General features: G+C 40.1%; 1 protein-coding gene across 6 annotated transcripts in view; it reads left to right on the top strand.

Annotated features, from left to right (window-relative positions):
* Nucleotides 1-27,970, top strand: part of MED12L (mediator complex subunit 12L) — a 319,084-nt gene that overhangs the window by 76,359 nt on the left and 214,755 nt on the right. For 4 of the 6 annotated variants that reach the window (XM_032408434.1, XM_032408432.1, XM_032408433.1 and 1 more), the window contains 7 exons: nt 145-244; nt 561-697; nt 17,458-17,589; nt 20,598-20,724; nt 23,158-23,372; nt 24,655-24,759; nt 25,582-25,758. In XM_032408434.1, the coding sequence (XP_032264325.1) occupies nt 145-244; nt 561-697; nt 17,458-17,589; nt 20,598-20,724; nt 23,158-23,372; nt 24,655-24,759; nt 25,582-25,758 (993 nt within the window). The remainder of the gene's footprint in view (nt 1-144; nt 245-560; nt 698-17,457; nt 17,590-20,597; nt 20,725-23,157; nt 23,373-24,654; nt 24,760-25,581; nt 25,759-27,970) is intronic. The other 2 variants (XM_032408437.1, XM_032408435.1) reach the window with 1 other exon arrangement.

Here is a 27,970-nt window from a genome sequence, read left to right as displayed (position 1 = left end):
TTCTTGGACAACAGGCTAAATTTGCTATGATGTAGTCGAGATGGACTGTAGGACGCTGCTGTGCTCATGTGGGAAACCTGACCTGATTTAGACAGCCACTGTGGCTCTCCAAGCACAAGTTAAGTGGAAGTGCTTATCTTTCAGGTTCGGGCCAGGATTTACGAGGCGGAACAGCAGATCAAACAAAGAGGCCGTGCAGTGGAGGTTCGGTGGTCCTTTGACAAGTGCCAAGAATCAACAGCAGGTACAGAGCACGAGAGAAGAAGGGGTGCTTTTGAATGTTGGACTTCGTGCTGCATTTCTGATTCTTAACTGTCCGTCCACATAGTGAGTAAGGGTGCTTTTTGGTGGGGCCACCTTCTGACTTCTGAGGGCACTCTTCATTTCGTGCCCTGTAGCTCCCGGCTGTCGAGAATGTCAGCTTTGGTTTCATTGGGAATTCTTACGTGCCGAGAACGACGCTTTCTTAAAATCCCTTTTGCCCTGCCTAATGATGATTTTGTACTACGCTGTTGTGGCTTTATTTGACCTCTTGACAGTTGCTTAATTTCCACATCCAGGGGTGACCATCAGTCGGGTGTTGCACACGTTGGAAGTGTTGGATCGACATTGTTTTGACCGGACTGACTCCAGCAATTCAATGGAGACGCTTTATCATAAGATTTTCTGGGCAAACCAAAACAAAGATAACCAAGAGGTAGTTCATATTTTTCTTCTTTTCATTTAAATTTTCTCAGCATATTTTTTTTTTCATTCAGTAAATTCCGGCAAAGCCTTTTCTATGAAGTGTAAGAGATTATGAAGGTGTCACCCTGAAATGATTTTGTTGTTGGACTAAAATGCCCCCAGATTATTAAAATGAAATGTCCTTTGGGCTGATCAACCTAGGTGTATTTATTGGAAAGATTTTTCTTGGTCTTTTTATCATCACCACCCCCCCATCATTTTAGTTCTAGCAGAATATCCTTCATCTAGTGATTGGACTTTATATAATGGTTTAGCTTTAACTTAGGGGGAGTCTATTTTAATATTAGAGCAGTGAATGAATATTGTGGTCACGGTCTTTGGAAAATCTGTGTGCAACGTATTAGGATTCTCCAGAGAAACAGAACCAGTATGGGGAAGGGAAAATATATACAAATATGTGTATGTGTGTGTGTGTGTGTGTGTGTGTACACATGTATATGTATACACACATATATGTAAGTGAGAAAGAAGTATTTATTTTAGGGAATTGGCTCACATGATTATGAGGGCAGGCAAATCTGAAATGTGCAGGGCAGGCCAGCAACCTGCGGGCCCTGGGAACAGTTGATGTCATAGTCTTGAGTCTGAAGTCCATCTGGAAGCAGAACTCCTTCCTCGGAGACCTGTCTTTTCTCTTACGGCCTTAAACAAATTGGGTGAGGCCCACCCACATTATGGAGGATAATCTGCTTTACTTAAAGTTTACTGATTTAAATATTATCCACATTTAAAAAAATACCTTCACGGCAACATCTAGACTGGAATTTGCCCAAAAATACTGGGTACCATGACCTGACCAAATTAACCATCACAGAGAATTATTATCTTATGCTTTCTTGCATTAGATTGTTTCATTATTGAACTGCCCTGTCAACAAAGGTTTTTCAGTTTTTTTTTCCTCAGCCTTATTTTGGGACAATGAACAAGTTTGCCTTCTTTTTGCAATGGGAAGCACCCTTGGTATAGCCAGGTTGTGTTAGGCACCAAGAATGAGGAAGTTTTAAGACATGGTACCGGCCTTCAAGGAACACCTTCGTTGACTGATGACTATTATCTTTGATTTTCGGACTAGCCTTTGGGAATGCGTATGGGGAAAGGAGGGATTAAACAACAGACACAGTAACCCAAAACCTTTCCTTATCCCACCCTGATGTGAACCTGATGGGATCCTGTTGTAGGCTATTCCTCTTTCTGGAATAATTTGTGTTGTCACCCTGCTTCTAAAAGATAAGGTTGCAAGTTCGCGGCTGCCAAGTGGAATGTCAGAGTGTTGGGTGAGGTACAGACTGGGCATATTTTCTCATTCATTGTGAAGTCTCAGCAATGCTTTGGTACTTCCATAGAGTACACTGATTATAAGTCTGCACAATTCTCTGCTAACTGACACAAGTTAAGGTGTTACTGTGTTCTTTTATGGTGTCCATTTGTAATAAAGACTTTCTTAGATAAAAGGTTGCAAGACTACTAAGGTTTTTAATATACTGAAGTGAGATACCTGGAAGGAAAGTTGAGATACCTAAACTTCAAGATGTCCTTTTGGACTCCTAAGCTTCTTGCACCAAGTGTTGAGTAAAGATTGTGTTGTTCTCTTGTGAGCGTTTTAGCAAGTGCACCAAAACCACTTGAGTTTTGTGGTTAGCCTCACTGTAGACCTTTCTGGTGAATGAACTGCCCAACTTCACAATTACATGCCCCATTCACCCACAGAGACTTAAGTTATTCACTGGCACTCTTAAGAGGAAATGATGAGTGTCATATCAAGGGCAGAAATTAAGTTTTAAATCTATGTATATATAATTATCTAAATTATATATACATATATATATATATTTAAGTAGGCTCCATGCCCAGCATGGAGCCCAACTCAAGGCTTGAACTCACGTCCCTGAGATCAAGACCTGAACTGAGATTGAGTCAGATGCTTAACCAACTGAGCCACCCAGGCGCCCCAAGTTTTGTATTTTTTTTTTTTTTTTTTTTAAGATTTTATTTATTTGACAGAGACTCAGCGAGAGAGGGAGAAGCAGGAAGAGCCCGATGAGGGGCTCGATCCCAGGACCCTGGGACCATGACCTGAGCTGAAGGCAGACGCTTAACGACTGAGCCACCCAGGCGCCCCCCAAGTTTTGTATTTGTGAATTAAAATCACACTATAAGCTCTCTAAAGCACAGTTGTCTCCAATGAGGGACTTCACCCAGGATATGGGGAGGGGGATGCCACTAGAGGGCGACATGTACTCAGGACCGAGAGTCCCAGATGTTCTCGTGACATACTTCGTCGGAAGGAACGTCAGTGTTGCCCTTTTAGGAGTAATTATGTTGAATGTTGACTCAACTATGGAGAGAGTTGATGTGAGTGGTTGCTTTGTGGTTACAGTGCTCTTTTATGAGTAAGACAAAAATTTTATTTTAAACCTGTAATTCAGACTGTTCACCTTTTCTTCATAATCTGTCAGAAAGAATAACTAGGCAGATCCAGTTAATTTAACATTAGGATAATTTTTAAACATTAAAATATTTAACATTAAATTAATTTTTATTGAACATTATATTGTAAGTTTTACAATATGGCTTTGGCATCTGTGTGTGTGTGTGTATATCACGGTGTGTATGTATAAGCAGGCAAATGACAGCGTTTCATCTTTGTGTTTATTCTTCATCAGGGTCTACTATTCCCTTGACTACCAGGTCACTTTATATATATATATATCTGGAATTCATGGATGAGCTGTGGAGTTGTATTAACTGTGATCAGCTGTGTGACCTTGAGCAACTTACTTGCAGGCTCTGTGCCTTAGTGCCTTCATTTGTTAGGGCAAATGCTCTATGCCAACTTACCTATCCCTAAGGGACAGGAGGACTTTGAGAATTATAAAGCACTCTAAATATATTTAAAACTGTGAATGATAAATAGCAATAATTATTAGTAGTGTTGTATTGGAAGAACCAATATGATGTAACTATAATTTTCTGACTAGGAGTTGTATAAAGTGGTGTGATTTGGATTCAGAAACAGGTCTCACTTCTTTAAAAGGTGCTTCCTCTTTTTTGGTTTCATAATTCGTGTTAGGACAGACAACATGAAAGATAATAGAACAAGTGACCAGCCTCTGCAATTGCGGTGAGCTTGAGGTTTGCTTTTGTTGAAGTTGTGTTTAGGTAGGCCTGGGCCCTGGATTGCTCAGCCTGCTTCCTCACATCTATTTGGGCAAGTTGAATTCACCCTTCTTGATTCCTTTTTCTCTGGAACTGCTGAAAGGAAATTGAGTTCTTTTCACTTTCTTGTAGGGAGGTGGGAGAGCAGCCCTACAGATGGGACTCGGAGTCTGAAGTTCAGGTTTGTGTGTGTCATTAAGTCTCCGTGTTTGGTCAAAGCCGTCATGCACGGGATGAAGATGTTTGAGGCCTTTGTCCTGCCCTGTGCTTGGACTGTGGTCGTGAGAGTGAGCGTGGGCCCCACGATGGGGTGTGTCAGGCCTGTGGCGTGCTTCTGCTCATTCTCCGCGGACTGCCGTTATTCCTTTACCCTCTCCTTCCCTGCTGCCCCCCTTATCCTCAGCAGGTGCTTCTGTGTTAGGGTTTGGGTACTGTTGTAAGAGAGGTGAAAATATAAATCTTAAAACCCTTAATGTTTACTTACTCTAGATCTGTGCTGCTTGATTTTCCATTCAGTATAGTGGGAGATACAAAACTTGTAACGCTTAGGACAGGGCTCGGAGACTTGTGTTGTAGGGCTGTCAGGAGGTGCTGTAAGTTAACGGTAGGCTGTTGGGTCCAGGGCCCCTGAGAGGCAACCCGGGAGGGGGCTTGCCCTTTCTGAGTAGAGTGGCCTGTCTCAGATTCTACTTGGGAAGGCAAACCCACTGTTGTCTGATCATTCAACATTTCAAGAGAACTTGGAATTCAAGATTTACATGTGAACTTTTCCAATCTTAACACACTCTGCAAGCCAGGCAGTGTCTTTTGGCCATGTTTGCCCAGATGCCTGTCACTTTGCCCCTCACGGTGCCTGTTTTAAACACTGGCTTACTGATTTGCCTGTTCTGTGTTTCAGAACCATTTCTGCTCTGGGTGATGGGAGGCAGAGAAGCCTGATGTCCACGAAAGGGACTGTTGCTGGGAATGGAGGGCACCTCTTGATTCCAAGTCCTGACTGAGTCTGTCACTTGGGACCTACAGGCGGGGGCCACATTGCTGACCTCAGGTCTGGGGGAGAGGTGCCCCTCAGCCTTACAGAGCAGCCAGACCGCTTCCTTCCTCTTGGCTTCTTTCCTTGTTTGTGTTGGTTGGGTGTGAAGGGAGAAGTAGCTGCCTCTTTGGGTCCCCCAGGGACATGGATAGAAGGGAGAGTCTAAAGATGGCAGGAAGAGCCGCCTTTTCACTTCTCTCTCTGGTGCCTGGGGAAGCCGACTTTGTCCTGGGTAATGAAAAGGCCAGAACAGCTGCAGTGGCACATACATTTCCTCTTTCCCTGCTGCTAAACAAACCTGAAAATCTACATATTTATTGTTGCTTTCCTGCTTATTCATGAAGCATTCTCTGAATAGGTGTGATGAGTTCATACTGATTTTTTTGAATGGCATAGGCCCAGAGTCCAGAGCAGCCGTCTGACTCCCCTCTGGCCCAGGCCTCCAGGGCCAGACCAGGTCGGCAGCCATGTGGTTGAGGAACCCTCAGCACCATGCAAAGGAAAATCTCCGTTTCCGTCTGCTGGTCACTGCTGGGCTTTGTTGCATGTTTTTCTCCCTGCCAGCCTAAAGCCCCGCAGGTCGGGGTCTGTGTTCCTTTGGCTCACCAGCGTATCACCAGTCTCTAACACCGTGCCTGGTGCCCCACATGTCCTCAGGAAGTACTTACTGAATTGGTTTTTGGGGGGGCTTACAGAAAAGCTGCTGGGACAGTGAACTGGAAAGGAAAGCCCTCTATGGGATTGGGTTTGGAAGGGTAGGGGGAATGCAGAAAGAAAATCTATAGAATATGTTGGCTTTAACAACGGTACAAGGAAGCATGCGCAGGTGGTGGTAGGAGGGCGGCTGACAGGAGAGTTCTCAGCTGTCAAATCAGCAGGTTAGTAGCGCATCTCTTGGGCGGTATTACGTACAATTCACTTACTCTTCATGAGTCTTAATTTCCCCACTTGTAAAACGGGATTTCTACCTCCTGATGATGTGAAAATGACCTGAAACAATGTCGAGAAAACATTTAAATATTTATAGTGCCTAGCGTGTAAAGGGGTACTCCGTAAACACTACCTACTATTACAACTGACATATTTAGGGAAGCAGTTAAACTCTAGAGACATGGAAGGAATATGGTCCTACGGTCCCTTGAGACTACTGTGGGGACACACACACACACACACAGCCATCACACAATCCATTAATCCAAAACGCACAGCCAACATCTGTCAGGCTTTTTACATTCTTTGATTTTCACAAAGACTTTACCCTCAGCAGGGAAGCAGTCGGATGGGACTGGCCCACCCCCAGTGAGGTGTTTGCAGTACTACCATGTAGTGAAAGAGATCGTGCTCATTTCAGTGCTTAGGGGTATTTTGGGGTTGTTGTTGTTGTTGTTTTTAATGTTTAATGTAAGAGAGAGTCACTTTTAAAAATTAAGACTCAAGATAACAAAGTCAAATGAGGCAGAAGTCAAGCAAACAAGGAAAACACACCTGGATGGCTTCCCGTAAAGGGGCATGTGCTGAATTTTAGAATTGTGGATGCTGATCGCAGCCCTGCCTGAGTACACTGTCCTGGAGAAGTCACATGGTTTCCTCCTGGACGCCCAGAGGGGGAGGTGCCAGTCTCTTACAGCTACCGTTTTCTTCTTTCTTCAAGTAAACTTATTGTGAAAGGGTGATTATATTAACATGGCTGGGGGTGGGGGAAATGGCATGTCCAGACATTTAGACATTACTGTAATGGTAAGGGTCAGTCATGAATCCACTTAGATTGTGGTGGGCCTCTTAGATTGTTTTTGAGCATGTGATACAAGTCTTTTTTCTTCAGCCTTTTTATGAGTACATCTTAAGTACTAGGCCCTGTTATGTGTTATGCCATCTCATTTAAATTTTCCCTGGCCAGTGAGAAACATGTTTAAAAATTTTTTTTTTTCTTTATCTCCTTTGCAGATGAGGAAACCAAGGCGTAGAGCAGATGAGTAAATTGTCCAAGCTTATACCCAGCTCACTGGTGGGAAAATAGGGATTGGAATCCTAAATGGTTCTAGAATCCAACTCTTTTTTAAAAAATTAAAAAAGATTCTTTTTTTTTTTATTAATTTTTAAGTAGGCTCCACTGGGTGTGGAGGCCCCATATGGGGCCTTAAACTCACAACCCTGAGATCAAGACTTGAGCTGAGATCAAGAGTTGGACGCTCAACCGACTGAGCCTCCCAGGCACCCCTAGGACCCAACTCTTGACTAGTACATTCTATTCCTTGTCCTACTTCTTTAATAAATCATTTTATTTCAGGTAACTATAGTGGAACAAACAAGTGTCAGATAATTTTGGAAAAAGGAGGGAAAAACCTTTATAGTTGCCACAGTTTCCATATTAATATTGGCATATTTATTTGCAGGAATAATCCCTGATTTTTAAAGGCGAAACAATTTCAACATAGTAAACAATATTTAAGTTAGAAAATCCAAATCTTCAAGTTGGGCAAGCTGACCCTTGTAGAGTATCACACAACTGAGGCCAGTTCAGACCTGAATTTGAGTCCTGGCTTTGCTGTCAAGTAGCAGGTTGGATTCCAGCTAGTTACTTGTTCCCCCAGGGTCATTGTCGCTGTACAGTGTCTTACTACTAGAATCCACTTCACTTGTGTTATGTTCATGGTTGGATAACATTGTCAACCTAGTACCATGTTTTAGAAATTTAGGTTTCCCTCTTCTCATCTGTATGTTCCCTTCATTTTTCCTAAAAGACAAGTAAGTAAAGCTTATTGTACCATACAGTGATGACTCTTGGATATTAAGTTGGGTGTTTTCCTTATTTTCAGTAAGAGAGACCTGACACTTTTCAAGGACTTTTGGAGAGAGTTACTTTACAATTTGTCTTATGTAGGACTTCTTTTTATTTTGAGAGAGAGATGGAGCGTGCATGTGCAACCTGGGAGGTGGAGACAGGCAGAGGGGGAGAGAGAGAGAGAATCTTAAGCTGGCTCCACGCCCAGCATGGTGCCCGATGCTGGGCTCGATCTCATGACCTCGAGATCATGACCTGAGCTGAAATCAAGAGTCAAACACTTAACCAGCTGAGGCACCCAGGCACCTCCTTATGTATGATTTCTGTTATCCTGCAATTATATTGTTCTCAAAACTATTTTTTGCATTTGTATTATTATTTAAATGTTGATGATGTAACTGGAGAATGGCAAATTCATCTTTTGGCATAGTGCAAATTAATGACAATTAGTTGAATTATATACTCAGAGGAATTGTTTTAATTTTGTTTTCTTATCTGTCACCTTCTCAGAACTCAGAGTTGTGCTATGTTTAACTGCTGCTTAAAAAAAAAAAAAAAGCCCTTTTTGCTTTCATGGTATTTGTTTTGTTTCTTAGATGTCCTAAGACCTAAAGGCTCATTGATTCTAAGGATGTGAGACTAGGAAAACCTGCCCGTTTTCCATCAAAAAATCAGCCATCTTAAATATCTTTTGGAAATGTACATAGGGAATCAGTCATTCATATTTAGAAAGATTTTTCACAAGTGAATACTATTTATATGTAAATATCCTGTCTTCTGGGTTTGTGGTTAACAACCTTAGTCTTACTTCATGGTGATTCTGCATGTTAAGTGCTATTTGTGATCATGTACAACAGGCTTACGTTCTATTAGCGGTTTAGACCACGTTTTAACTTAATGCAACTCTTGAAATTCATCCAGATCTCCATAATGTGCCTCAGGTTGCAAGCCATATAACTTGCTAATAACACTGCTCTCTATATTATCCCATGTCATTTATTGGTGCTGTAATACAACTTTTTAATCCAGATATGACCATTTTGTTTAATGTTGACTAAGAGTGATTAATTACATTTATAAACTTGTCCTGTTAGTCTCAGATTATAAAGCTGTTGAAGAGCCTTATTCAGTATCTGATCTCAAGTTCTTTTAGTTTGCTGTTGCTTACAGTAATGAGTCATTGGTTTTTCCCCATTCCCTTTTATGGTATCGTTTTATAACATAGGTAGCATATTAACAAATTTCTTAAAATAGCAAACAATCTCATTAAGTATCTTCTAATTTCTAGAGGAAGCCTGACTCTCAGATGTAGTTGTCAATTATTTTCCCTTCTTTGTTTGTTATAGGAGACATGTGGTTAGTTTTTATAGACCATTGGGTTATTGAGTAATTGAATAAAAACTGAATTAGGCTTAATCTATCAAGTTTAAGCTCACCCTTCCCAGGAAAGAAAAATCTGACCTATCTCCCTGATGATGAAGAACTTCTTCACATTTGGGGTGTCTTTATTATAGATGTAGATGGCACCATCAATGATGATTATTTGCAACAGAGTTAACAATGATTTCAGTGTTTTACCACTGTAGGTGTGTCCAAAGTTCATGAGGCCAAATGAACAATGCTGTTATTTGAAGGACCTTGCTGATTTTTGAATTTTGTGTCCATTCATTGTCTTACTTATTCTCATTATAGCAATTATTTCTTCTTGTGATTTTTTTTTGTTTTTAATATTTGTTGAAGTACGAGTTATTACAATACAGTGCAGGATGATACAATGTTACTAGTTTCAGGTGTCTTGTGATTTTTATGTGCATAGGATGGAATACATTTTTGACATTATGAAGTGCTCTTTAGCTCACAACTTGGACGCTTCTCCCACTCTTCTGCCCCGAAGGTGGGGGGTATGTTGGCATACGAGCTCCTCCTGTGGAGCACATAGCATGGATTTGACTCTTAGGTCAGTGACTTAGTAGTTTTGAGCCATTTAACCAGTTATTTAACCTTTAGGCCTCAGTTTGCTCAGCAGTCATAGCATTATAGTGAAAGCATCAGAACGGGGCATACTGTATAGCAAACGCTCATTAGGTACTTGAGCAGTAACCACTGTTCATTTTGGAACATATCCTTTTGATATTTTCCTGGGCATTTATGTACATATATATGAACACTTAACAGGTCGGAGGACATAAATGGATTACATTCTACAAAATATTCTGCTGGATTTTCTTTTTCTCTCTGCTTACTATTGTCCATCACTTGCTTATTTTTGTTTTACTCATGATGTTCAGCACTCTTATTCTAATAAAGCCTTCTAGTTCTCTGGGTTGATGGAAGAAGATAATCATTTTATGTAAACTCTAGTGATGTTGCCATATCCTTTCAAGTATTTATTCCTTCTTCCCATTGGCTAAATCCTTCAGAATGATTCTAAGTAATAGTGTTGGGACCAGCATCCTTGACTCATTAAATTAGGAATGAGAGTACATCTAGTACTTAACACTTAATTAGCTGTTAGGTTGTCAGATACTTTTCTATATTAAGTAAGTGCATGTGTGTTTTGGGGGAGGGGAATAAAATGTAAACTCCTGCCACCATTGTCTGACCCCCATCTTACCTTGTTTCTGCTTTTGGTTTCATGTAGGACAGTGTTGCTTTTACTCTATGATGAAAAATATGTTGACTCTACTATTTGCCAGACACTGAAAATAAATGCTGAAAATAAAACCATGAAAAAGACAAATCCTTGACTTATACGAGTATCTGGTCTAGCAAGTATTAGAGGAGGAACGAAGTCTTTGGTAATTCATTTTCTGCGTGTCCATTTGATTATAAGTCTGGCACGTTCCTAAAGAGGTAGGAGTCTGACTGGAACAGTGGGTGGCAGTGACTGATTCGAGTGGGGCTTAGCAACAGGCTTCCTGGTGTGTGTGTGCGTGTGTGTGTGTGTGTGTGTGTGTGTGTGTGTGCGTGCGCGCGTGCACGCACCCCCCCACTTGAGAGATTTCCATGTAACAGTGATGCTCCTTGTGCTTCTAGAGATCTTGATTCAGTGATGATGGGAGCAACAGAAAAAATGGGCTTTGGAATTAGGTCTCCTAGTTCTGCCCCTTTAGATCTCTGTGCCCTTGACCATCTTAACCTCTGAACCTCAGTTTTCTTATCTGTCAAATGGGAATAGCAAGACCTACTTCAGAGTTTGTTGTGGAGATTAGAGGTGATGTGTGTGAAACACTCAGTGTCTGCTCGATAAATATATTCAGCTATTACTTCTACTACCTGTGGCTGGACATTTACAAGTGTTAATATTGTTATTGCCATGATTACATGTTTTAATTTATGCCGTGGCTAGAATTCAGATTCTTGACCCCCTGGTTTGGTGCTTTTTCTCCGGCCTTAATTTTATGTGCCATGGCTCAATTTCTCTTTCTTTCTGTCTCTTTCATTCTTCTGTATCCTAGTTGCTTCTATGTAGTTGCAGCCTCGGGGTGCATGCTGTGGACTATTAAAGTCTTACTATCTATTATGAAGTATCAATATGAAAAGCTGCCTGTTACTGCTCCTGAAGACTCCAGCTCCCCTTTATAGTATTTGAGATGATAAAGGACTTTCCTTTAGTAGCTCTCAGAGGTGTGTCTCCATTTCCTAATGGATTATTTGAAACCAATAGCTGGAGATCTAATAACCATGAAGCCATGTTGTGAAAGATGCATATTACATGGAAGTAATATTCTGCACAAGAGAGCAGAATACTCCGATGTTGTAAGCATCAAGAGTGGAGGTGGAAGAGCCCAGAGAAGCTTGGAGCTCACACAAAGGACATTGTGTACTCTAGGACGAGGGTCAAGATTACCTTCCTGGGTTCTTTTGAACACACAGTGTTGCTGTACTTACTTAGGTCGTTTCCCAAGATTTATGTTGTGGCAAGAGTTTTATTAATTAGCTGAGTGATCTTGGACAAGCTATTTGACATCTCTATGCCTTGGGTTCCTTAATTGTAAAATGGCAATGATAACTAGCTCATAGGTAGTAAAGATTAGAAGAAATAATTCCTGAAACACATTTATTGCAATGTTGGACTGTAAATTGAGTAAGCACTCAATAAATGTTAATTATCTTTATTACCACCTGTAAATTTGCCAAGATATCTTTATTACTGATTTTGAGGGTGATTATAAGTCCATACTAAGTTATTTTATGTTTTAAATTTTCATTAAAAATGACTGAAAAGAGGGTCACCTGGGTGGCTCAGTCGGTTAAACGTCTGACTCTTAATTTCGGCTCACGTCATCGTCTCAGGGTCATGAGATCAAGTCCCATGTGGGGCTCTGCACTCAGTGCAGAGTCCGCTTGGGATTCTCTCTCTCCCTCTGCCCCTCCCCCCGCTTACACACGTACATTTTCGCTCGCGCTCTCAAATAAATAAATCTTAAAAAAATGACTGAAAAGATTTACATTTAAGGTCAGGAACTTTCAGCTTTTAATTTTTGTTGTGTCTGCTTTTGTCAGGTAATAAATGCTAAGATTTTAGTAATGACTAGAATAAGCAATACATATTTCAGAAAACCTATTCTGAAGAGTATTTTTGATCGGAATAGAGGCAGTTTCATCTGGTCAGGGCTAATCTCTTAGTATCCCAAATGTTTTATAACGTTGAGCACAGAGCAGCATGCCTGATGAGTACCTGATAGATTTTTTTCTTGTGACCAAAGAATTGCCCAGTCTTCACTACCTATCGAAGACCCCAATCCAGAATGCAGCACTAAATCTGAGAGGAATTGGGGTACCCCTCTGTGAATCCCCTGGAGCAGGAGGAGGAGCAGTATCCCCAGAAGAAGTAGGAGTGCTGCTTCTGGAAGAAGGGAGGAATGGTGGGCTGGCAGGGAGCTGCCCTTGTCTGAGAGGGGAGAATGCTGTCGGAGGGGATTTGAGCCTTACTGGTAATCACGCGTCTTGGACTTCCCCTTTCCTTTGTTCAGTGGCAGCCCTCTCCAGTCTGCCTTCCTTATTTATACATCTTTAATTAGATACTGAAATATCACCATTTGTCTGCAGAAAAATAGAAATAAAAATAAAACAAACACCACACAAATGTCCATAGTTCATTGCTGAAGACAAATGCTCTTGCCTGTGAACCATCCATAAGGACTTTCTCTCCATGTGAGTTCACTTTGTTTTCTCTGATTTGATCCCTTATGAGCCTCCTTCAAATTTCAGAGGAAATCTGTCAGTTTCTGGGGCTAGAAAGGGGGGAGCGTTTTAGTATCATGCTTCACTGATGAGCACTCCTATCTTCTTTAAGATAATTTCCTTGGGTTATATTTTCAGAGATTGAATTATTGGAACAAATGATATAAAAAAACATATTTTAAAGATTTTATTTCTTTGAGAGAGAACATGAGCAAGGGGGGAGGAGACAGAGGGAAAGGGAGAAGCAGACTCCCCGCCGAGCGGGGAGCCTGACACAGGACTCGATCCCAGGACCCCGGGATCATGACCAGAGCTGAAGGCAGGCACCCAACTGACTGAGCCACCCAGATGCCCCTCTTTGCCACTTTTTATTTGCTTGTTTAAAACTGCTTTGAAGTAATTTCCTATTGCTGCCATAGCAAGTTATCAGAAATTTAGTGGCTTAAAGCAGCACAAATTTTTTCTCTTGCAGTTTTGGAGGTTATGATCTTACTGGGCTCTAATCAAGGTATCATTTGGGCTGCATTCTTAGGGGGGCCTCTAGGGGAGACTCTGTTTCCTTCTATTTCCCAGCTTCTAGAAGCCCCCTGCATTCCTTAGCTTGTGTTCCCTTGCTCCATCTCCACAGTACCCAGCACATCATCTTCCAGTCTCTCTCTCACCCTGGCTCCTGCTTCCCCTGTCACATCTCTTTGCCTCACAACCACCCCTGTGATTACACTGGTCCCACCCAGTAATCCGGGATAATTCCCCCCCTCAACATCCTGAACTTAATCACAGCCACAACGTCCCTTTTGTCCTTTAAGGTAATGTCTTCACATGTCCTGGCTTTAGCATGTGGACATCTTTGGGGGTGGGGGTGTTATTCTGTCTCCCACCACATATTCATTTCTTCTCTTGTTCATCTCTCTCGAAATTTAACTCATTCTTCAAGATTTTTCCCAAAAGCCACTTTCTAAAAGGAAGCATCTAGTAGTTTCCTTCAGTCTTCTCTTTTGGCTTCTGTTAAATGTTGACTTTCTGAGATAATTTTCATTTCCCGTTTTCCTTTTTTCCTTTTCATTCATTTCCTTTCCATTTCCAAATTATTTGTACACATGTATGTCTTTCCCACTTAATTGCCATCTTACTGAAGGACAGGGACTGTAGTTTATATCTTGAACTCCTAAATTTCCTTGAATTTTTGCCTTGAAGATATTATATGTTAAAATCATATATACTAAATTTCACTTAACAAATAATTATTGTTTTAAAGAAATGAGCTTAATATTCTTAGAAATTTGTTTATAGGGTGTGAACGCACTTCAGTTTACATATTTGAGATTATGATGTCCTGTTGGTAGTTATTTGAATTAATTTGTAAAATAGCATCTGGAAGGAAATGAGAGTGAGCCTCTAATTTTCCAAAAGTTGATTGGTGCAGAGTAGTGGGGGAGGGGTGCAAGGATCTGCCTATGGGGAGTGTGAGCCATGGGTGTCTCTGTATGCACATTGAACATGTCTAATTGGATATACCCTGGAACTGGTGCTTAGAGTGAAAAAAGCAGGATATCCTCGTTTTTGGTAGTGGAAGCTAGAAGAGGCCTCTTGGTAAAAATAGCTTAAAATGTGAATCAAAACTTTGTAGTAATTAGTAGGAGCCGGAGGGGGAGTTTTCATTGAAAAATTATCTTGAAAAATATGCTGAAATTATAAAAGTATTTTATAACTAATAGATAATTTTTCAGTAATAAAGAACTAATGAAGTACATTTTGACCCAAATACATAAATGTAATTATTCATATTGCAGGGATAGTTTGCTTTCAAGTTGGTATCATGTGCCCTGATTTTCCAACATGATTTTCTAAGTTAGTAATAAAACATCTTTTGTAGTATCTTACTGTTTCTTTTAAAATAGGCACAGAACCTATGTATTCCTCCATCCCCACCACTCCAATATCCTAAGGAAGGACTGGCATTATTTGGCAGTCCATCTGATATTCCAAAAGGAGTGGACTTTGCACTATTTGAATCTGGCCAGTATTGGAAAATATTTATTAGTTGAAAATAGATTATGGGCATATAACTGATATGAATATAAGAAAATTTCTGTAATAAATTTTGTATTTTAAAAACATAATTTTTCAGCAGCATTTTCCTTGGATTTTCGTAATTCACTTATTTCCTAATAATTACAAATTGAGACCACGGCTGTAGCAGGCCGACTGCAGGCCCTCCTGTCTTCAAGTTAAGATCTCAGATGCCTGTAAGCTGGGACTGAGATATGGAAGGTACAGATAGCCGAACTTCATTACTTCCTCTTCGATGTTGTCAAAACGTCTTGTAGCTTTCTTGTTTTTTTTTAAAGTTTATTTTATTTGTTTATTTTATTTATTTAAGTAATCTCTACACCCAACATGGGGCTCGAACTTAGGACCCCAGGATCAAGAGTTGCATGCTCCTCCAACTGAGCCAGCCAGGCACCCCACGTCTTGTAGCTTTATGATTAGTTGTCTTTTCTGCTTTTCTTTCTAGAAGGTGAACTTTCGGAGCACAGGGGCCAGGTCTTTTAAATTTTTGTTTCCTCAGTGCCTAGCATGGGTATTTAATAAGTGCTTTTGGAAGTGAATTGACTCCTTCCTAAGAAGGACTTATTTTCTAGCACATTACCCCAAACTCGTGGTCCTATCTGGATGTGTTAAGAAGAAGTGTTTTCCCTTATATGTGCTATTCTATGCATCTTTAAGTCAAGCAGAACCTATTACTTAAGTTGAGCGAGTGAGTCATTTATTCTTTTGTAGCCTATTTTCATCTTATTTTAAGGATGCCGAAGAAAATAAAAAAAAACTTTATAAATGTGGATATGATGCACATTACTGACTGCATGAATTTATTAAAAACTGATGGTAGTATTTTTAGGGTAACTCCTTTTGTTGTCTATAATCTAAATCTAAGCATGTGGTGCTTCACTGAATTGACTTTTATATTTTGACTTTTCTCTGGATTAGATGGAATCCAGGCAAACATTCCTTCTACTCTGCTTTCTTTTTTAAGTGTTAAACATAACAATCTTTATGTATTTTAATTGAATTATTTCTTTTAATTTAAATTAAGAGACCTAGAGATGCTTTTGAGATCTGCCCTAAGTAACATTTCTTTGTTTGAGTCAACATGTGTTTAACCAAGTTTAGGGTAGGATGACTAAGAATCTTGGAACAAACTGATTTTCATGATCTAAATTGTTTGCTAGTATCTACAAGCTGATTAGGGATTCTTACCTTGGGATTCTTGGGTGTCTTCTTTTTTTTTTTTAAAGATTTTATTTATTTGAGAGAGAGAGAATGAGAGACAGAGAGAGAGAGCACATGAGGCGGGGAGGGTCAGAGGGAGAAGCAGACTCCCTGCCGAGCAGGGAGCCCGATGCGGGACTCGATCCCGGGACTCCAGGATCATGACCTGAGCCGAAGGCAGTCGCTTAACCAACTGAGCCACCCAGGCGCCCTCTTGGGTGTCTTCTCAGAGTCCATGAACTTTCTGAAAAGTTGTGCTAGATTTATGTGTGTATGTCTGCATATTTTTCCTGGGAGTGTGTTTACAGCTGTTATAATCTCAATCGAACATATGGATTCTAAAACGTTAAGGACTTCTCACGTAAATGCCAATACTGTAATTATCCAGTTCTTCTGGCATAGTGTTTATACAACTGGACAAATACTGAAAACTGGCAATTGATGTTACATTGGTTGGCTTGCATCCTCTAAAAGGAAAGGTGAGGTTACATAAAAGGATGATTCCTCTTTTCTCTTAACTCCCCCTGCCTGTCTCTAATTCATGTCACTTGGGTTCCTGTGACCTTTCTTTGACCCCTCTGATCCTCAGTCTGTGGGGCCCATTTCTAGGCCATGGCAACCACAGTGCATAGTTCCAGGGACAGTGCTGAGCCCCACATAGACCCAGGATGTACTGCCCTCTGCTAACTGTGTCTGCTTTTAATAATTTGTTTCTTTCTGATGCTTGGTTGTCATTTTTCATGTTTGTTGTTTCTAATGCAGTGAGTCTTTGGCCAGCATTCCAGCCTCCCCTCCAGTTCCCTTCAGTTCCTTGTTGGAGTGGGTGGCTTGCTGAGCTGCCATGTTCGGATTGGGTAGCGAGTGAGGCTCTGAGTGTGAGGGGGCCAACAGTGGAGTGAGTGCTTGGGGTTGGGAGCAACTCTTCTGGATATTCAGTGCTCAGTTTCCCTTTCTCTTGGCTTTTGGTGTTGAGTTCTGGAGGATCAGTGGGGCTGGGTGATAATTCTGTGTAGATGAAAGGCATATGCAAGGAGACTGATAATTCCCTTGAAACTGTCACAGACTGAGCTGTTCTAGTGATTTCCTTCCTTGTCACTAAAGTGTTGCTCTTTATACTTCAGTTAAAAAGGATTTGGGAACATTTTCTGAAATGACTATAATAAAATATAAGAAAGCTTAATTAAAGAAAGCTTTAAAAGCGTTAAAAATTCCATCGCTTGCTTTCTGTCATTGGGTGAGCGCTTCACTTGACGTGGCTGGTCCCCCTTTCTCTTGACTGTAGGTTGCCCCCAATGACGAAGCCGTGGTGACACTGCTGTGTGAGTGGGCGGTGAGCTGCAAACGGTCGGGCAAGCACAGGGCCATAGCTGTGGCAAAGCTCCTGGAGAAGAGGCAGGCGGAAATCGAGGCAGAGGTAGGTTCAGTTTTCTTTCTGACATCATTTAAAAATAACTGTTTTGGAGAGGATTCTTTTTTCTTACTCATTATGCTATTTTTTTTCTCTCTCTTCAAGGAAAAAAGGGAGAATGTACAAATTCACATAAGGACTACATATAGGATCCCTTTCAGTTGATGAAGCCAATAATTTATATTCTGGACTAATTTAGAATTGTATCTTTTAAAATAAAACTTCAACATCTGAATTATTTATTTGTTTGTTTAAAAGATTTTCTTTATTTGACAGAGAGAGAATGAGCACAAGCACAAGCAGGGGGAGCAGCAGGCAGAAGGAGAAGCAGACTCTTTGCTGAGCAGGGAGCCTGTTGTGGGACTCGATCCCAGGACCCTGGGATCATGACCTGAGCCAAAGGCAGATGCTTAACTGACTGAACCCCCCAGGCGCCCCTAACATCTGATTTAGAACAAAGACCTCTCCCTATATAAGGTTGAGATACACATGCACATATATACGTTTTGTATTATATACATATATATATACACGCGCTCACACACACACACAGAGATATGTATATAGTATACACCAACTATTTGAATTTTAAAGCTACATAATACTTTAGTGGATCTGGAAATATTTTCTTTTTCTTTTTTTTTTTTTAAAGATTTTATTTATTTACTTGACAGAGACACAGTGAGAGAGGGAACACAAGCGGGGGGCAGGGGGAGAGGGAGAAGCAGGCTTCCCGCAGAGCAGGGAGCCCAATGTGGGGCTCGAACCCAGGACCCCAGGATCATGACCTGAGCCAAAGGCAGATGCTTAACGACTGAGCCACCCAGGCGCCCCTGGGAGTATTTTCTTGAGGCAGTTCTGATTTTGAGATTACAGATACCAATTTGTATTAGTTCTGAGATTATATTTTGGCCCCAGAGAGAGCATTTAAAGCCTCGGGAGTGGATTATGAAGGAAAAAAAAAAAAACAAAGCTAACTTGATAAACTTTAGCTTTTGTTGAAGGGAAAATTTTTCAGCCAGCCCCCTTATCTGTCCGTGAGATCTGGAGGGCTGGCCAGGAGAAAGGCTGTGTGTGGTGTGAGCGGCCCGCCGTCTCTCCGCCCCACGCAGACCGCTGCAGGGCCCCCTCCTCTCTGCTCCTTGCTCCTCACAGCAGCGACCACCGTCTCTTCAAACTGGAAGCAGATCATGTTGTCCCCTTATGCAGACTCCTGATGGCTCCTTACTGTGTCCACAGAGCCTTGTATGGGCCTCCTGGACCGCCTTTCCCTCATCTCAGTATTTCTCCCCTGGGTCACAGCTGCAGCCGCCTTGGCCCTCCTTTACCTCCAGCACAGCAAACCAGCTGCTGCCTTGGGACCTTGGTCTTGCTCTTCCTACTGGGTGGCACACTGCTCCCCAGTCTTCACATGGCCAGTTCCTTTCTGCCATTCCTAGTTTAGGAAGTGTGGCTTTCTAGCATTCCTAGCTCAACATGTGTCGTCACCTCCTCAGGAAGATCCTGCGTCACCACCCTTCAGGCGTTCTTTCTCACAGCACTCTGTTTTCCTCTCCTTGTTGGCTTATTGTTTAATGCCTGCCTACCGCCCTCTAGAATGTAAGCTTGACAACAGGGACCTTGCCCGCCCTGTTCAATGTTGTGTCTTTGGCACCCAGAATAGTGTTCAGTGCATAGTTGATGCTCAGAAAATGTTGTATGAATGGATGAGAACTTAGCTGGTTCTGTCTTACTGATAATACTCTTACCTGCGAAGCTCTTAAAAAATGAAATAGGAAGAATATATCTATAGACATCTCTCCTCCTGTTGGGAGAGTACTATTCACCAAATAAAAAGGATCACATTGTTCAACGTGGGGCTTGAAGATACTGGGTTAAGTAAGGTATGAAACACATGACCCATTTTACAATGTGCAGTTTAGGAAAGGTGTTTCATTGCTGTTTTTCCTATGAGTAGATCTGTGAATTGCAATGAGTAAACTTTAGTAAGTTGAATTTCTCAAATTTAATTGCTCCTTCTGAGTTGTTACATCACACAGGCATCCCTTCTTCCAGTGTGTTCTAGGAACACATACACAATCACTTTTGGAAGAGGCTCACACTGATGACTTTGTAATTTTAATAGGTGTAAATGTATCCACATCTAAAAAATGTATTCTCTGAGGGATGTTTAAGATAATTGATTGTTGTTGAACCATCACCATTTTCAAAATTTGACCTTCGTGAAGAGAGGATGGAATGTAATAATGAATATATTAATATTAAAGAATAGACAATGAAAATGGGAAGGTCAAAGGGATATGAAAAAGAATAGAAAACAGGGTTCTGGTTGCTTTTGAACTGTTTCTTTTCTGGTCTCCTAGTAAGTTCTGTCTTGAATGCAACTTCTCTAGATCTGTATTTCTTCAGCTATGGAGATTCCACAGGTTCTAAGAGATCCTAACTGGTGAAGTGTGATGAGTGAAAGGATCTTATCAGAGGAATTATGTTCACTTTCTCATTTGACATCACAGTTCCCAACATCCCCTGTACACACTTGTAAATACACTCACCTAGCAAGAACAAACACAAAAACATCGAACTCAATAATAACATGCCCAAAAGTTTCTTAGGGGAAGTATATACAGTTAGTTAAGCATGAGCTATTTAAAAATGAAGACAACTTTGAGTTATTTTTAGCAATTTTGCATAGGGATAATGAGTAGTTTATTGTACTATGCTGTATATTCGGTGGATAGTTATAACTTGTGGAGAGTTTATAATTTACATGAATAATGTTTTCCATGGGTGTCTTGGAAATCATTTGAATTGTTCTGGGGTAGTTTCCCCTAACTTTGAGAAATTATATTTACCTATGATGCATAGCCCTCAAATAAGTACAGAAATCTCAACTAATTTTGCATGTTTTTTTTTTTCTGACAATTTAAATGTTAATAAAAAACTAACAAATTCATGATCCATTGTGGCTACATTGCCCTCTGTAATTAACTGTGCTTGTTTATTTTTAATCTTAGAGATGTGGTGAATCAGAGGTATTAGATGAGAAGGAGTCCATTTCTTCAGCCTCTCTTGCTGGATCTAGTTTGCCTGTTTTCCAGAATGTTCTACTAAGGTTTTTAGATACACAGGCCCCCTCATTATGTAAGTAAAGTTCTTTGCTTCTAGATCTTAAATAAGAGATTGGAGCTAATTCTTATTCTCTTTCTTCCTTATTTGCATCTTAATCAAGAGTTCTTGGTGATGAATATAATGTATGTTTTACTGAGCAAAATTTTGTTGAATGTTTTTTTTTTTTTTTTTAAAGATTTTATTTATTTATTTGAGAGAGAGAATGAGATAGAGAGCATGAGAGGGGGGAGGGTCAGAGGGAGAAGCAGACTCCCTGCTGAGCAGGGAGCCTGATGCGGGACTCGATCCTGGGACTCCAGGATCATGACCTGAGCCGAAGGCAGTCGCTTAACCAACTGAGCCACCCAGGCGCCCTTGTTGAATGTTTTTAATGGAGATTTCTATGCAATTTTAAAATTAGGTGAGCTGCAAAGACTTCAAAATTTCCAGAGTTTTAAAAATTTAAAAATAAGTCACCTCATTCTCTAATATTTGGTGGTCTAGTTTTCCCTTTCTAGATCTTTCTTACCAAAATAGAGGAGCTAAGGTCCTCTGATGTTTCACTGTCTAAATCACTATTGTGATTAGGAATTTTCTCTTTTTGCACTGTTTTCAAAAGTTCTCATTTTACGACTCCTGATAAGAAAAAAGGGAAAAGTCAAACCAAAGTACTTTATAACCAGGTGCTTGATGTAAGGAAATAATTTGTGCAGATGGCTGGCTGCTCGCCTATACTCTATGGGATGTTCTGTCATCTCCCATTCTTCTGTCTTTTATTCTATTGTTTGTGGGGAGTCAAGAGTTTGGGGATTATAAGCCCAGCAGGCTTATACTGCAAACTGACACTTAAAAAATTCATTTATGTGTGCTTAGCGGTCTTGATCTTATTCTGAGGCTTTCATGTGACACAGTACAGCAGGGCGAGTCTTTAGGTAGATAGTGCTGAAACAACAGAAAATGGCATAAAGTGAAAAGTGATAGAAAGGGGAGAAAATGCATGGAGGGGGCGGGAGGGACAGGTTTGTTGTGAAGAAGGAGGTAAAGCAGCAGGAAATAGTACTACTTCTGATTCCTCTGAGAAGGCCCTCATTTTGGGTTGAATGATGCTTGGGGATGAGGTTCCTTAAGTGACTTGGTGGCTGTTCTGGGCTCAGGGGAGAGCTGGAGCCACACTGATGGTTGCAAGGTAGGCAGCTGTAGTGAAACACGGGAAGAGGAAGCAGAAAAATGGAGGACAGAAGAGATCCTGGGGAGTAGAAAATGCATGGTCAGGAGTGGAAGTTAGCTGCTCTACCTTCTCTTGTATTTCTGGAGGAGCTGGATACACATTTGCCCTTTGTGTTCCTCAACCTGTCCCCACTCCTGTTTGTTCTTTGGGAAGCCCTTCCTCCTCTCTGCCTCTGCTTGTTCTGGATCCCATTTCCTGCTGTCAGAGCTGTGTGTGTTCTCTGTGTAGATGTTGTGCATCCCTGACTTCTGCAGTGGACGACAGCAAACGCTAAGGCTTAAGTGTTAGGGAAGGCGCTTCATGTTCCCTGGATCCATCTGTTTGTCTCTGTTGGTGTTTGCGAGCATGATGATAGCAGGGCCCGAGCTTTGAAGGGTTGCTCTTAACATTTTTTAATCTCTCTCAAGGGTAGAAAGTTTCAGAGTGCAGCTGCAATATTAAAAGTCGTAACGTGAGTTAAATAGACTGGCTATGAACTGAGAAAGACTGCAGAGCTTCATCTTTGTGCCTTTTTGTCTCGCACCTTCCCTCTTTCTTTCTAGTGGATCCCATGCAGTAGTATTTTCAAGTACCTTTTGAACTGTTTTATTATAAAGTGTCCTTTGAAAGGTACACACGCATACCTCACAAATATACAGACACTCTCAAGCTATGAAAACAGTCATGAGCTGTTTTAATAGTAAAACCAGAGAAAGCAGTTTGGCTCTGCCTTTTTTTTTTTTTTTTCCTTACCTGAAATTTTGCATATTTATATTATTAAGTGGTTACTCATTTGTCAGGGACCACTATCTTTAAACTTGAAATTGTGCTTAGCACACTGGATACTATTTTTCAAGTACAGCGGGACAATCGTGTGCTTGTTCTGCACAAAATGCTTGCACCTCATAGTACATTTTTTAATAACTCTTCTGTGTAAAAAAAAAAAATGAAAATATTGTTAAGACTTCTCTTTTTTTTTACATTTGCTTTTTTAAAAAATTTATTAGAGAGAGAGAGAGAGCGAGCATGAGTGGGGAGGGAGGGAAGGGGGAAGAGCAGGGGAGAAGCAGACCCTCCCTCTCCCGCCAAGCAGGGAGCCTGACATGGGGCTCGATCCTAGGACCCTGAGATCATGACCTGAGCTGAAGGCAGACGCTTAAAACAACTGAGCCACCCAGGCACCCCTTGTTAAGCCTTCCTATTTTTTTTTTTTCCCCTACTGTATCAAGGGGACTGATTGTTGATTTGTTTCTATGTAGCGGATCCAAACAGTGAATGTGAAAAAGTGGAATTTGTGAATCTGGTGCTGCTCTTCTGTGAGTTCATCCGACATGATGTCTTCTCTCATGATGCATACATGTGCACCCTCATATCTCGAGGAGACTTGTCAGTCACTGCCTCGACCCGACCGCGGTCGCCAGCGGGAGAAAATGTGGATGAACACTACCCAAAGGACCATGACATGAAAATGGAGGTATGGCCCTGGGAGTGGTGCCCCAGCCCTGAAAACAACACTCAGCTGGGAAACCCCTTTGAGAGGATTGTTTGGTGGTGGAAGGGTGATTGCATTTTAATTGTATTCTCCTGTTAGAGAACTCATTTATCTCTACTCCTCACTAATAAAAAAAAAAAAACATATGGGATATATCCATTCCAGAATTTTCTTTTGGATACTCTAAAACTATTAATGAAAAGATTTGACAGTCCATAACATTTTTTACTGGACAAGAATTATATGCTTCCAATTTTATGTATTTCTAATTTCCAGTTTTTCTTTAATGTTGTGCCTTAAAATCAGACTGATTTTTGCCTAAAGTCCCATTCTAAGGAACATCTTTTCCCCAATTTATCCATTGCTTCTGTCTTTCCTACAAAATGGGAAATCCTGTTTTGATCATAGCACATCATATTTTCATTTCAATTAATTGAAAACTCAAATGTGGAATTGTTCTTTTCAACAAATTATTTTTTACTATGAGTATGACTATAATTTTCTGCCAATTTCTGGTGTTTTGGACATTGTTCTTGATACTTAAAGAAGTTTTCAAGGCAGAAAGCATGGAGGTGGTAAAGGGAAAGAATGGAAAATGGTGAGAGCTTGTGGAGGTTCCTTGAAATCAAGCCTCATGATGGTTCTGTGAGAGCTTAAGCATATGCTGTGATGATATTTTTTTAAATTATCCTTGTAATTGAAAGACCTGGCATTAGAATTACATGTGTGTATTCATAGTTTGTGTTCTTAAGATTTGGTGATCAAATGGTGCAGGAATTTAAAAAATTATTTCCTTAATGTAAATACTGTTGTTTCCAAATTTGTCCACAGAAGTCATAAAAAGCTAAAAAACTAAAGTTACTTTACCTGTTTATGCTTCTTTTATGTTTCTGTTTCTTCCTTTCTATTCTTGGATATTGAGATATCTTATTGGGTGTACTCTCAGATTTTTCTAAGAAAAGTTGGTGAGCACGTGACTGGGAATAGCCTAAAGGAGGGACATTATGGCCGGTTTGTTTTTTAATGTTTTTAAGTTTGTGGGCTCTTTCCTTCAAGTATCATGAAAGGTAAATCTTATGAGGATAAAGAGTGTGACTTTGCAAAGCAAGTGCATGTCTTAAAACTTCTCTTTTTTGGGGAAAAATAGATACTAGGGGGAGAAAAGACCTAGGGTGGTTAAAAACATCACTGTCATATTTTAGCTTCAGTTTTTTAATGAACTACAAAATTTACAGTGTCACTTTCTTTCTCTGGTAATTATCAGGAACAGACTATAATGGCGCATATGGGCATTGACTCAGGAACTACTAATATTTTTGATGAAGTAGACAAGAATGACTTTAAAACTGACTTTGGTTCGGAATTTCCAGTAGGTTCAACCTTCAAATTCTTATTGACTATTAACCCCTCTTCCCCACCCCTCTCCCAGCTTGTCTCCGTCCTTCTGTTCCTTGCCCCACGTACTGGAATGACTTGTGTCCCTGTGATGTAAATGTCATCCTACCATATTCCTTTCTAGGGTACATCATCTTGTGCAATTGTGTCATTTCGGTTCATCCTTAGTTTTAGTTGCATTGTTTTCCTTTGTAGAGTAGAACACTCCTGTCCTCCTAGTTGACTGTGACTTTTGTTCATCTTGAGACCATCATCTCTCAGGAATACATGAATAGTTTCATCATGACAGTCCATGTTGATGTGCTATGTATGTGTTCAGTTTCTAAATAATAGCTTTCCTGGCTCTGGACTTGTTATGCTTTTTCTACTTTATCTCCGTAAAATTATAGTATTTTCTTCCTTATGGATCTCAGTGAGGTGCTTTATAAAAAATACTGTTTGGGGTACTGACTAAAACTTTTATATCTGTTACTCATGAGGAAACACTTAACCTATGAGTCTGATGTTGTCTCTGGTCCTCTGGGAAGTGTAGCTTTGCACAATTTTTATGTGTGTGGTTGTCATTTTCTCATCTTCAAAATGGGAGATGATGTTGATAGTTTCCTACTAATCTTAATATGAATTTTGTGGAAATTAACACAGTTTCTTTATTTTCTTTATATATTTTCTCAGTGTTTAAAGAAGGAAGAGGTAGTGTAGGAGTGTCTTATGTGTTTGGAGTTCTGGTATGTAGCGCTGTGTTTTGGTGTTGCTCTCTTTCATTTACAATCTCCAACATTTATTTTACATGACTTAGATTTTTTCTCCCATGCCTGGAGAATCCTGTGAGAATGCCAACCCTTCCTTGGGCAGAAGAATGTCCGTTAATGGTGAGAAGTTGCTTAAGAGAGAAAAACCCAGGGAGCTAATTTTTCCATCTAATTATGACCTCCTGCGACACCTGCAGTATGCAACCCATTTTCCCATACCTCTGGTAAGTCACAGCTTTGATCAGTTGGCAACCTTGATTGTTTCATTAAAAGATCATTAACCGCTGACTATTCTACTTGCCTGAGTAACACATTTGAAAGCAGGTGAGTTTTTCATTTACTGCTTCTTTTATAATTATGATCGTATAGCATATGTACAGTTGTAGTTCGAATTTGTGATGGGATGCTACTGGCTGGCTAGAATTAATGGAATTTTCTAGATTATTATCCTTTTATCAAGAGCATTTGAGTGACTGCAAATGCCGTCTAAATGTGTTTTCCTACTTCCATTTGAAACTCATTTACTGAGTAGCTTTTATGTACACTGTATTGTGGTAGGTACTTGGTATTATACAGACAAATGAGAATTTTAGGACACAAGAAAGATGAATAAGATAGGAGGGAGACAAATGTGAAATGATACACACTAAAATAAATGCAATAATTAGTAAAAACCCAAGTGCCTGCTGGAAGGTGAACTGTTTAACATTCCTGGGTCTCTTCCACTCTCAAAGAATAAATATTGGAGGGGAGAGAGAGCATCTGATTGCAAAGTTGGGTAAGGCTTCATAGAGGAGGTTGTATATGACATGGACTTGGATTTCAACCTAATGAATTTAAGAATTGAACAGCATATGAGAAATACCAGGAAATTTAGTGTTTAACTCTTAACAAGTGACGTGCTTTTTACTAAAGGGAAACAAGATTGGTTTTTTGAAGGTAATGAAAATTGGGCCAAAATCTGTAAATATGTTTATATTTTTAGGTTTACTATCTTTTTTCCTGGGATTTTAAGAGAAATTTTAATGAGCCGTTTTTTTTTGTTATTGTTGCACGCTATTATTATTTTAACAGCAGTGTAATTGTGAGGTATATATAATGTTCTGGATATCTTTGAGGAGTTTTGCTCTGCAAACTAAATATTTTCTTAATTTTTAATTTTTTTGTTTTAGAACTTTCAAAAAAAATTTTTTTTTACATGTATTTTTTATTACAATTAAGAATCTTCTTTTTGGTGTCAGTTTTTCTGTCCAGGGCTGTGTCAAAAGTTGTCACAATTCTTTCTTGCTCATCACTGGCTGAATACATTTTTTTTTTTTTTTGCTTTACCTGTACATATCACTCATTTCCAACATAATGGAATAATCTCACTGTGCATTTAGGGCAACAGAAAGGATAGCCTGATATTTTAGATCTGTGTCCTGAAGAATTTATGGATGAATATTATAATGTCTGGGATTGGTCTTAAAATAGTTGGCATCAAAAGTGGGGGGGCAGGATATTGAAGTCTGGAGTTCAGTTAACACTTAATAGACCAATTTTAATTTCCTACTTTTGGCAAATGTATCATGGTGATGTAAGCCATTAACATTAGGGCAAATGGGATAAAAGGTATGTGGGAACTTGCTGTACTATCTATGTGCCTTTTCTGTAAATCTTAAAGTATTCCAAAGTAAAAACTTAATTTAAATAAAAAGGAGAGGGGTAATAAAGCAAATAGGGCAAAATGTTGAATATGGTTGAAATTGGTTGAGGATTCTGTGTTCTTCTCTTGGGTGGGCAGAGCTTTGCTCGCCTCCCTCTCCCATGTGTCTTGGTGTGCACCCAAGCACAGACATCTCTATTCTGTTGTTCATGTGACCCTTGTCTACACAGTCATTGCCAGCATGTAACATTCTAAAGATTGTCCACCTCCTTAGAGGAAGGAGCATGAATGATTTCTGGTGATTAAGTCTCTCATGATGGATTATGACATAACTGTAATGCAATCATAACACAACTGCTAGAAAATTGATGTTGTAGGATATAATTTTTTAATAGCCTTCTATTACCAGTTGCCCTAGGCCTCCCTTTACTCTGAGTGTCATTTAGAATAAAACATCATCAAGAGGAAATGAACGTATATACTAATGTAACATCGACATTAGGAATGCTGTAGAGAGTCTGGTTCTCTTCCTTAATAAAGAGGGAAAATTTGACTAACCTATCATGCATGAATATGAGAAGCATATAAGAATATGATTAAAAAAAAAAAAATTGCTCCCTCCACCCCCCTTTCTGTCTTCACTCACACTTAGTGAGTGAAGACCAAGGAGAGAAGACTAATGGGGACTTGACCAAAAGATTCAGGAAAAGCAACTAGTAGTTTCACGTATGCTCATATAAATCATGTCTTGATCTGCCGGTCAGTAGTAACATGTTAGACCATCAGCAAGC

This window comes from Phoca vitulina, unplaced genomic scaffold (assembly GCF_004348235.1).
Source record: "Phoca vitulina isolate PV1807 unplaced genomic scaffold, GSC_HSeal_1.0 scaffold10, whole genome shotgun sequence".
Classification (NCBI taxonomy): Eukaryota; Metazoa; Chordata; class Mammalia; order Carnivora; family Phocidae; genus Phoca; species Phoca vitulina.
Note: the sequence above shows the minus strand (reverse complement) of the source record. Positions and strands in the feature narration are given on the sequence as shown.